The following is a 12,012-nucleotide window of genomic DNA, read 5'->3' as shown; positions in this document are numbered from 1 at the left end:
GCATCGGCACGGGGCCGTCGCTATGCGTCGGCCCGACGTGCCGACACGCGTTGTGAAAGTGATGCCCGACGTGGGCAGCGGAAGCAGTTTTACGACGCTTCCGCTGCCCCAATGTAAGGTCCGGGGAGGAGGGGGCGGAGTTTCGGCCGCACATGCGCGGTTGAAAATGGCAGACACGATGCGCAAAAAAAAGTAACATGTAACTTTTTTTGTGCCGACGGTCCGCCAAAACACGAAACAACCGTCGCACGACGGTTGCGATGTTTGGCCATACATTGCAATGCGTCGCTTATGTAAATCTATGGGGAAAAAACGCATCCTGCGGACAACTTTGCAGGATGCGTTTTTTTCTCCTAAACGACGCATTGCGACGTACAGCAAACAACGCTAGTGAGAAAGAAGCCTAAGCCTCCCTTCTCTTCCTTTAAACAGCCCTTTCGGAGGAAAAGGTATGACAGAAGGAGGGAGAGGGTCCATGGATCAAAGGAGACAAAGACATCTGGTAGAGTTGTGGGGAGAACCGGAGATCGACCTTTTCGCCACCAGACAAAACACCAAGGTAGAGAAATTCTGCTCCTTGAATTCAAGAGAAAACCCCCATGCGGTAGATGCCTTCCGGATCAGATGGAAGTTTTCCATGGCATATGCTTTTGCCCCGGTCTGTCTCATACAGCGGTCCTCAGGAAGATCAGGCAAGACAGGGCGAGGGTAATACTTGTAGCCCCCTTTTGGCCCAAGAGGCCCTGGTTCTTCTGGCTGAGGAGTATGTCAATCTCGGATCCCTGGATCCTTCTGGAGATCCTGGACCTTCTGGCTCAATGGCCTGTACTACATCCTCCGGTGTCTGGGCTGCACTTAACAGCCTGGAACTTGAGAGGTCGGTGCTAGAGGGTAAGGGATTCTCGGCTAGCCTGATTTCCACTTTGCTTGCTTGTAGGAAACCGGTCACTACAAGAATTTATGGTAGAACGTGGAAAAGATTTTTGTCATGTACGGGGTGTTCTCAGGAAGGGAAAGTGCCTTTGAAAGAGATTCTGAAATTCCTTCAGAAAGGGCGAGATCATTGTCTGTCGCTAACCACGCTAAAGGTTCAGGTGTCAGCGTTGGGGGCACTTTATAATTACAATTTAGCGAGCAATCGGTGGGTGGTTAGAGTCATTAAGGCCGGCACTAGATCCAGACCAGCACCGATAGCCAGGGTCCCTCCATGGGACTTGAACTTCGTCCTAAATGCCTTGACTGAACCCCCATTTGAGCCTTTAGAAGATGCGTCCATAAAACTGATTACTTTTAAGACCATACTCCTAGTAGCCCTTACGTCAGCACAAAGAATTGGAGACATACAGGCCCTTTCAGCAGATCCTCCCTTCATGGTGGTAATGAGTGATAGAGTAGTCCTGAAGCCTGATCCAGCCTATTTGCCCAAAGTAGTGTCGAGATTCAATAGATCACAAGAGATATCCCTACCTTCCTTTTGTCCTGACCCAGAAAATGATAGGGAAAAGAAATTTCATACCCTAGATGTCAGATGGTGCCTTCTTCACTACTTGCAGGCAACAGTCTTGTAAGAAGGATAGGGCTTTGTTTATATCCTTCCAGGGTTCTAGGAAGGGGATGAAAGTCTCGAAGGGTTCCTTGTCCAGGTGGTTAAGCGAAGCAATCAGGTAGGTCTATATGTGTGTGGCTAGACCGGTCCCGGATGATCTGAGGGCCTACTCCACAAGGACGATGGCAACTTCACTTCCCACTTCTTCTGATTTAACGCTTGGGAAAAGGGTTCTACAAGCTGTGATCCCTCCCTAATTTTCTGTAATTCTCTCGTTGGTGTTGTCATGGGTGCTAGGAAAACACATATATTACTTACCGGTAATGTGTTTTTACAAAGCCCATGACAGCACCCTTATATTCCCTCCTGTTACTAAACTTTCACCCTTTGGTGGGTCGTTGTATATAGTTACCACTTAAGGTGGAATTAAGAATAGTTGATATAGTCAATGAAATTGTATAAATGTATATATGTGTGTGTACACTAACCAGGAGGTCCTCTCGAGTGCTGTAAACCACTGATACGGAGAGAGGAGCCCTTTTATTTTAAAGGGTCCCTGTCCTTGTGGGGCTGATCATGGGCTTCATAAAAACACATTACCGGTACATAATATACGTGTTTTTTGTCTCATCTGCTCATAGGACATTCTCCCAGAAGCTTTGTGGCTTGTTAGTTTGGCAAATTCCAGTCTGGCTTTTTTATGAATTTTTTTTTTTTTTCCAACAATGATGTCCTCCTATGAAGTCCACTTTGGCTCACACAACGACAGATTGTGCGATCTGACACTGATATTCCCTGAGCTTGAGGTTCACCTGTAATCTGTTTCAAAGTTTTTCTGAGCTCTTTTCTAACCATTTGTATTATACGGCTCTTTGATTTGTCATCAATTTTCCTCCTGCGGCCATGTCCAGGGAGGTTGGCTAAAGTCCCATGGATCTTAAATTTCTGGAAAATATGTGCAACTGTAGTCACAAGAACATCAAACTGCTAGGAGATGGTCTTAGGACTTTTATCTTTTAATCATGTTTGTCTATAATTTTCTTTCTAATCTCCCGAGACTCTTTCCTTCGCTTCCTCTGGTCCATGTTGAGTGTGATACACCCTATGTTACCAATCAGTAAGTATCTGTAGCCCTATATACAGGCCCACTCAATGATTCCAAGATTGTAGACTCCTGTGATGCTAGTTAGTGGACACACAGTGTTTTAACATTTCCCTTTTGTAACATTATTTTTAGGGGTACCATCATTTCTGTCCAGGCCTATATCATGAGTTTTATTTTTTTTTTCAAATTCTGTGGAAGCATGGTTGAAAAAGCAATGTCTGACTTTCATTTGTTCATTTTCATAGATCTTTTATTTATTATTACTTCTGTCAGTTTCAAGTTATTTCTGTGACCATTGTGGGTTTTTCTGTCATTAAATGAGGGGTACCAACAATTTTGACCACGTGTGTATTACCGCATGGGTTGTGGAAAACTCTGCTTGGTTCTCTACGTTGCTCCTACTGTACCAGGTGGGTTTAGTAACTCATTGTGCAGACTTTTTGTATATATAACTCTTTGAACCTTACAACAGCAATATACTGTATATTGCTACATGAATTACTATCAATAAGTGAGTGGCATTTTTCCACTCGACTTGGTTCTCTACACCACACCCACTGTGCCAAGTGGGTCTATTAACTTTGTGTATTTTTGAATAACTAATCCTCTTTATCTCTCTATAACTGACTGACTCTTTGGATTTCCACACTGGAGTCCTTTTGACATATTATTACATCTTGATTTTTCTTTACTGAACCGCGCCACAATGGGGATATCAGCAGCACTTTCTTATCTGTAAAGCACTGAGCACTTTATCCCTCTGTTCCCTCTCCCCAGTACTTTATCTTCTAACACATTAGTTGGGGACAGGAGGGACAGCTGCCAGTCTTGTTATTAATAGGGTGCCAACCCCCGCTGTTAGGCTATATATATATATATATATATATATATATATATATATATATATATATATATATATATATATATATATATATATATATATATAATTATGCCTCAGCGTGTATGGTGTTTGTTTGTGACCGCCATGGGGTTGCCACATTATACACTAGGACAATTGTATAGCTGACACACTAGCTTGCGCTCACCGGTCGGGGTAAGTGGTTTGTTGGTGGCGCAACATCAGTGTTGGGGAAAGCGGCTCCAGTTACGCGCTCAGTGCCCACATCAAGGCGCTGTGCCCTGGGACAAGAACTCTTCCCTTAAAAGAAATTTCTGTTAGTCAACAGCCTGGGATGGGCGATCTAGTGTGTGTGTGTGTGTGTGTATGTATATTGTAGGTAACCAGAGGTGGGGCAGGATAGGGCAGTGTATATCAGTTGCACTGATACCGATTTTGTCATAAGTTTCTCCATTACAGCTCAGGTTGTTTTTTTATTCATATGCAATTTAGACTGCAAGTGCATTGGAAGATGTATTGATGCACTTGCAGTCCATGGCTCCTCTTTACTTCTCTACCCCACCTCCCCGACTGCTACATTGATAGTCCAGACCTTCCGATGCGTAATGTCAAATGTGCCAGCTGAAATCTAGTGCTTGCTCCTCTCTTCTTTTGCATTGCGCACGTTACTATGTGTTGCCTAAACCGTCTCATTCTGTGCATGTGCAACCGTTCTGGAGGCAAGACTGATGAAATGTAGCAGTGACTGAATTTCTGGAAAGCTACATACTTTTGTTTATACAGTGAGGTTACGCTCCCCCCCTACTTGTGGCTGCAGACAACCAAATATTAACTAGTCACCCTATACTGTACAGTGGATTTCACCTGATTACCGTACTTCTCCAGATATTGCTATTCTACAAAGCTGGGAGTGAAACTGCGGCTAATGAAATCCATAGAAGGGGGGAATTAAAATTCTGTATGCGGGCTATATATCTGCTCCTTGAAAATATAGAAAGAAGTCAAACCACTATGCCGCAGAGCTTGTGTTCTGCCGTGTGCCTGTGAGCTCATTGTGGCCCTTGCTTGTTATGTATGCCCTGGTGAGCGAGGTACGTGTGGTGCTCTGTAGAGCTTACGACTTCAGTTTCTATGCCGCTAATTAACACTTCAAAGCTGCTAGGTGCGCTAACATTGTCTTTATGCATCAGAATGATTTTCTTCTTAATTGATATTCATGCCGAATGTATTTGCATAAAATATTATCATACCTGGTGGGGGAAAAAAAAGGATTCTCAAAGATTCCAAACAGATTGTTCTTTTCCTAATAATGTCTTTTTAAAGAGAACATTAAATTGATCCACAATTAAAATTGTCATCATAATTGAGCACATTTGAAACATTATTAAAATTCACAGAATAAACTTTCATGCTGTAAGTGTTCCAGTATCTTTCTGCAATCAGCAGGGTATGCAGTTTAGTGGCTCTATTCAATATTCTATGTAGCATCTTCTCAGCCAAATTAACCAATTATTCGAGACTGAGTAGCAAGGCATATGCTCATTTTCTTTGAACAGCTCTGCTGATGGTAAAAAGGATTGTCTCAGTTTTAGAAACCTGGCAGTAGAAATATTCTATCAAATTAAAAAGTTAACCTTTTATTGACCTGTTCACTCATGGGCCTGTAACATCCAGGCCAGTACCTATCCAATCTGTTTTCCCTTCTGCCGCAGGTCAGCACTGCTCCTTTTCTTCCAGCGATGCGGCTGTCCTATTTTAATTTCTGGGACTTTAGGTGCTAATCAGATAGGGAGCTATGGGGTTTATTCCTGGCTGTTTAGATTTGCTCCTTTCTGTGAGCCCTGCACAGGGCTGTCTTCTATCTAAAGTGACTCTGTCAGCACAGAATGACTGTTGAAATCAAGTGCAAGCGCTCAGTGCTTCACATCTTTATCAATTATTTAAATGCACCTTCCCACTTACTTGTGTTCCCCTCAATCTCCATCCTCCACTTCTATAATTGACAGCTCTGGCTTCGTAGGGTCAGACAAGGGTGAAGATAGATGGTAGCCAAGCAGGTGGGAAGGTGTATATAAATGATTGGCCACGCTGTGGTGGGACTTGGCTTAAGCAGTCATTCTGTGCTGAAAGAGATCCCTTTTAATGTGCTTAACCTCTGACTCCCACTGACAGTTGAGTTTATCTTCTCTAGCTTGTTTGTATTCCTGTTGTCTGACCGTGACCTGTTTCCTGACCATTATTTTCTGATCTTGTACCTCAACTTCCCTCTTGGTTCTGACCCGGTTACCTGACTTCTACTGCCAGTCATCTAGCAGCTGACTCTGTGGCCTCAACCTGGATACCCTGCATAAATTCTGATCCATGAACATGGGTTAAACGCTAGATGCAAGGACACCCCAAGGGATCTGGTGAACAAGGCCTTAGTGGTGTCATGTTATATATGCTACAGTTGAGGCCAATTAATTAACTGAAGTGGTAATGTGTATGTTCAGCATACCATTGCTGACGTGGCAGAGGATTATAGGGAACCGTTCATTGGATTTATGCTGCATAAGCCACGGGCAACATGAAAGAGTGGCTGCACTGTTGCAGCCAGGTGTGTCGTTTTAGAGTAAGTATTTTCTTTGAAAAGCCAGATGATTCCTATGTATCTCTGCTGACCAGTCTGATGTAGTCTCCGGCCGACATACCCTACCTGTGGCTTCATAGGGAGAACTGTCCCTTTACAACAATTGCACTGATGGCTATCTTGTAGTGATAAGTTGCTTCATTGCAGCTTAGTTTGTCTTGTTATGCATATGTACTCGCATAAGGAAAGGCATATAAACTGGATCAGGACAGGGAGAAGCTGCAACGTTCCAGAGCCAATCATACCTGGCTGCAATGCACAAAGACTCGTACAATACACAGCTAGTACTGTGTTGTGGTGTTTAGTTTTTTTTCTTTTTAAAAGGATTCTCCAGTGCTTGTGGATACCCTTCTTGAATACTATATTCCACAATGTAAAATAAAAAGTACCCTATGGTCATTTCCAGTATCGGCGCCATTCCTGTAATGCAAGTGGCGGTTTTCCTGAAGCTTGAGTCACATTGGCTGCAGGGCTCGCGTGGCCTAACGATCAGCCGCCACTATTCAGCTGTCATTCTCTCACTTTCTTTAGACGCCTGAAGGATGTGAGAGTGAACTGATCCATGTACATACTGTCAGGCTACGTTCACGCGCAGCATTTTTGCTGCGTGGTGTTTTTTTTTTTTTTCAGCCAAAACCAGCTGTCTTGTCAGTAAAAATGATTAGATACAAACAAAAAAAAAAGTTACAAATACCTGAAAGAACTGAAATACTGCAGTTCTCAAATTCAGTGAAGGGAAAAGGCGTACACATGATGCTTTTTTTTTAATGCTTCTTTTGTTTGCATAAAAAACACTGCAAAATGCTGCAGTTGAATATAGCCTGAAGGAGATTTGTAGATGTTCTCAGTGTTTTGATGTAGGATCCGTGCCAACTGGTACATAACTAGTGGTTAAAGTGGTTACTAGTGGGATGTCGCAAGCAGGGAATTTGAAGGGATCTCCATAGTTGGCTGAAATGTGCAACTTTCTTCAAATACGGTACATCAAATTCACACACACTTTGGTAATTGGTCTCTTTGAAATGTTCGGTTTATACCTGGGCACTATGTAAATAATGGCTAAACTTGAGCTTTCTACCATTGTCCCTTGTCATTTTTTTTTAATTATTTTTATTACTTTGTTTCTTTTTTCCTTTCTAGATTCCAATGGGATCACATTAAAGGACTGCATGACGTGTGGTAACCATGTCATCATGCGTGTCCAAGAGGGCTTCTTCTGAGAGGTCCATCCTGCAAGATGACCATGAAACATCAAGTCAGCCTCGCATTGTCTGTAGTTTCTCAGCACTGAGTTTAGACCTAGGGATGGAATCTGTTATCGTGGTCACTGATTATGAATCCAGCATCTCTAAGAGGGACTATGGCCAGAATGGACAAACTGGCAAGCAAGTGGAAGAACCTGCAGAGAACTGCCGGGAACTACCTGATTTTGATAGACTTACTGAAAGTGGATTTATAACAGATGGCATGGAAGGGATTGTAAAAGATAATAAAGATCAGAGAGTCAAACTCAACATGACCAATAGAAAACTTTCACTACAAGAACGTTCTCCATCTGCTCAGTCTCCAAATGATAACACAGATGTAAATGGACGATATATTTACCCATCCCTTCCATATTCTCCCGTGACGTCACCGCAGTCTTCTCCTCGTTTGCCACGAAGGCCAACAATTGAGTCAAATCGGGTTTCAATTACAGGTTTTCAGGTACATGCGTATGTTTACAATTCACAGTTCTGTGGGATTAAAAACTTTGACAGTTCATAACCGCGTGGAATTGTTTATAAATCTTGACTAGCAAGCCAATTCAAGTGTGTTAAGGTCTCCATATACTTTACTGTTGGCTGAATATTTCGATATTGGTGGGATTAGAATTGAGAAAAATGATTCACAGGTCCCTGGTCCAACAGCCATGTTGGTATTCCATGGCAGACTGACCAGAGAACTGGGAACTTCCTACTACCTGATGGCATAATGATCACTTTTTCTGATTATTAGGCCCCACAACGTCCCTCTTTATGAAGAAACATGATTGCTCATCCAAGCCGAATATCCATGTGTATGGTGGAGACGGTAGAAATAGTTGAACAAAGAAGCATTTGTCTAATTTTTGGGGTTTGTGTACATTGGTGTTTCCCATATTGCGGTCCTCACAGCAACCTAAAGGTACCGTCACATTAAGCGACGCTGCAGCGATAGCGACAGCGATGCCGATCGCTGCAGCGTCGCTGTTTGGTCGCTGGAGAGCTGTCACACAGACAGCTCTCCAGCGACCAACGATGCCGAGGTCCCCGGGTAACCAGGGTAAGCATCGGGTTGCTAAGCGCAGGGCCGCGCTTAGTAACCCGATGTTTACCCTGGTTACCAGCGTAAAAGTTAAAAAAACAAACAGCACATACTCACCAGCGCGTCCCCCAGCCTCTGCTTCCTGACACTGACTGAGCTCCGGCCCTAACAGCACAGCGGTGACGTCACCGCTGTGCTTTCACTTTCAGTTTAGGGCCGGCGCTCAGTCAGTGTCAGGAAGCAGAGGCTGGGGGACGCGCTGGTGAGTATGTGCTGTTTGTTTTTTTAACTTTTACGCTGGTAACCAGGGTAAACATCGGGTTACTAAGCGCGGCCCTGCGCTTAGTAACCCGATGTTTACCCTGGTTACCAGTGTAAAATATCGCTGGTATCCTTGCTTTTGCTGTCAAACACGGCGATACACGGCGACCTAGCGACCAAATAAAGTGCAGACCTTCTAGCAGCGACCAGCAATTTCACAGCGGGATCCAGATCGCTGCTGCGTGTCAAATACAGCGATATCGCTATCCAGGTCGCTGCAACGTCACGGATCGCTGGCGATATCGCCTAGTGTGACGGTACCTTAACAGATCATGTTTTCAGGATTTCCTTAGTGTTGCAAAGGTGAGAGAACCTATAGAAATTTTTGACTTGTTAATGATAATTCCATCACCTTTGCAATAATAAGGAAATTCTGTAAACCTTAACTGTTGGGGACCCTCAGGGCTAGAGTTTGTGAAACAGTTTATATTATCTAGTAGCAATGTGGCTCAGAGCTGTAGCTTGACTACATTGTACATCAGTGTATAAATGTCACGATATTGAAGTAGGATTTCCAGGGACAATGGGCTATCCTGTTCGTCAAGTTAGGGGAACCCTAGGCTATCCCTGTCCCCCAGATTACCTTTGATGGTGGGTGTGCTGGGGTATCGTACGCTCCTGTATGAACGCTTATCTATTTCCTCCCCCAAACAGGGAGGAATGGGATAGACGTATATGGAATAACACAAACAAGGCAGACAGGGGAAAACAGACAGGGATAAAGGCAAACCACAATCGTACAAATACACAAACAAAATGACCAAGTGGGAATCGAGGAAGGAGTAGGTGAGACAAACCAAATGAGAGGAGGATTAGGAGAAACGCACACAAACAACTTCAACAGCCAGCTCCTGAACAATCGAAAGCAGGAAGTGGTAAGCTATCACTGGTAAAGAAAGAAGCAAAGAGTTGGGTTCTTAAACCCACGGGGAGTATCCCCATTACAATAAATACAGAGTTTTTACACCTCTAGTCAATAGAGAAACCCTATAATAAAACTGCAATGCCTAGATTATATTGACTACAATGTAAATCTATACTGAAAAAAAAAACTAAACTAAAACTAAACTGATGAAAAACGAACAGGAGTCAATTTGATATGCATTCAAAATAGGAGCATGTTCATAATGGCTGAAAAATAGACAAAACCCAAGACAGAAACTAAATTAAATAAATGCCCTGCTGTAAATAATTAAAAGCAATAGTTCATATAAATAACACTAGGTACTTGGTAAACACCGTTTTTGGTAAAAAAAAAAAAGCATACAAGCCATCCCACCAATGTCAAGGTATACCCAAGTTTGGGATGGTGACGTTCTTTGTGAATAATAATTTATCAAATCTCGATGTGAACATTGTATCAGAAAACAGTGCATTTTTTTTTTTTAAATGACTTGTAGCTTTTTTTTTTTTTTTTTTTTTTTTTAACTGTAGCATGTTCTAAGTCATTGTCTCCCTGCTATTCCCATCCATATTTCCAATAAGCAAATGGCTTTAGTCCTGGTTTGGGAATGTACAATTATTTGTACCATTGTTTCTATCTATAGCTGTATTTTTAAAGATTTGTTAAATGTTATATATGTATCACAAACCACACATACACAGTATGTATGTTCTTACATTGTTTTATTGTATCATACCTTAAAGAGGACCGGTTAAATCCCTTGTAAAAATCCCTGATTCTTCCATTCCTTTTTGTGTGTTATGCCACTCCATTGCAGAAACATTAATATTTTTTGCTTTTAGAGCACAGTAGGGTAAGTTTCTGCCTGCATGTCAACTGGCCGTTTCTTCATAGTTTTCTCTAGGGTCGTGCGCTCTCTCCCCGATGCTGCTAATCATAGCTTGGCAGCATCTGAGACCTCTAGACGAGCTGCTGAGCTGTGAGTGACAGAATCTGGCTGGGAGAGGTGAAAGCACACCCTGCCAGAGAAGACTGATGAAATGCACAGTTGGTCTGCAGGCAGAGATTTCACATACTGTGCTTCAAAAGCAACAAATGTTAATGTCTCTGCCATGGAGCAACACACTACAAAATAGGAAAAGGGCGGCATAATCGGGAAAGCTCAGAGATTTTTCCAAGTTATTTGACAAATTTTTTTAGAAAGTGACAAGTCCTCTTGTAAAGTGAGTTCACTAAAGAAAATGTGATTGGAGTAAAAGGAAATGGATTATTAATAAGCATTTACCACATTCAATACATTCTATTTATTTAAATTTTTGTTGCAGAAACTAGAGTTTCTGCTAAAGAAATTGACATGCTGCAGTCTTGAAAGACGCACAGCATGTCAGTCTCCGCGGGTGATTCGCAGGCGCACATACACGCATAGTGGGTTTCTAGAAATCCCCTCCACTATGCTGTAACATCTGGCTGCTGCGGGTTTGATGCTGCATTAATAGCAGTATTAAACCACAGCAACTCCAAATCGTGGGCATTTACCCTTCCCTAGTCTCTACTTATTAAACCAGCTACTTCCTAACGCAAAAGTCCTTTTTAAAGGGTCACGCAAACAAATAAAATCATAAGTTATTGACTGTTTCTATCCCTGTTGTAATAATAAGATTTTTTTCTCCTTTATTTTTAAAAGGATTGTGTTCAGCTCAACCAGTATAAGCTTAAAGATGAGATTGGTAAGGTGAGTGAATGTGACCATCAATGTTCTATGTTATCTGGGTTGTAAAATCATGAAATTCTTCTAGACTGAGGACCACTTCTACAGGTTACAGGACATTTTTCCTGCTGTGTTTTATTTTTGGACGGTCAAAATGCCCAATTATGTTTTGCTTAAAAAAAAGTTTTTTAATTTACTTTTGTGTGTGTGTGTATAATATAATATATAGTTAGTAAATGTAAACTTTTCTAAGCATATAATAATAATCATCATCATATATAGCAAAATGTGGTTTGTGCCATGTTCTATTTTTTTCTGTAGATAGAGCAGATACCAGCACAATTCAGGAAGTAACAATCAAATCATGAGATGTCACAGATCACACAATAGGGTGGTTTAGGATGAAACCAGATGGATATTCACATTCCCTGAATGAACACATAAAATTCAGCTCCTGAAAGTGAATCTTGGGGTCAGCAGGTCCTGAGATCAGCTCTAGGGGCTACTTTTTTAAAGGGGTCTTTAACTCTGTGCTGTGCCATTCCTCTCTTATAAATATGAAAGAAAAAAGAAGACATACATGCAACCGGGGATCACCAAAAGAACAACAATATTATATATAATCCTCAATTTTATTATAGTCAAAGACAGGAC

General features: G+C 42.1%; 1 protein-coding gene across 3 annotated transcripts in view; it reads left to right on the top strand.

The window, feature by feature from the left end:
• The window catches only part of CAMKK2 (calcium/calmodulin dependent protein kinase kinase 2), a 141,678-nt gene that overhangs the window by 47,042 nt on the left and 82,624 nt on the right, over nt 1-12,012 (top strand). For all 3 annotated transcript variants that reach the window (XM_077292934.1, XM_077292938.1, XM_077292941.1), the window contains exons 2-3: nt 7,280-7,846; nt 11,335-11,382. In XM_077292934.1, the coding sequence (XP_077149049.1) occupies nt 7,325-7,846; nt 11,335-11,382 (570 nt within the window). In that variant the 5' untranslated portion in view covers nt 7,280-7,324. The remainder of the gene's footprint in view (nt 1-7,279; nt 7,847-11,334; nt 11,383-12,012) is intronic.

This window comes from Ranitomeya variabilis, chromosome 1 (assembly GCF_051348905.1).
Source record: "Ranitomeya variabilis isolate aRanVar5 chromosome 1, aRanVar5.hap1, whole genome shotgun sequence".
In the NCBI taxonomy this organism is placed as follows: Eukaryota; Metazoa; Chordata; class Amphibia; order Anura; family Dendrobatidae; genus Ranitomeya; species Ranitomeya variabilis.
The sequence above is the reverse complement of the archived record's forward strand: the minus strand, read 5'-3'. Positions and strand labels throughout refer to the sequence as shown.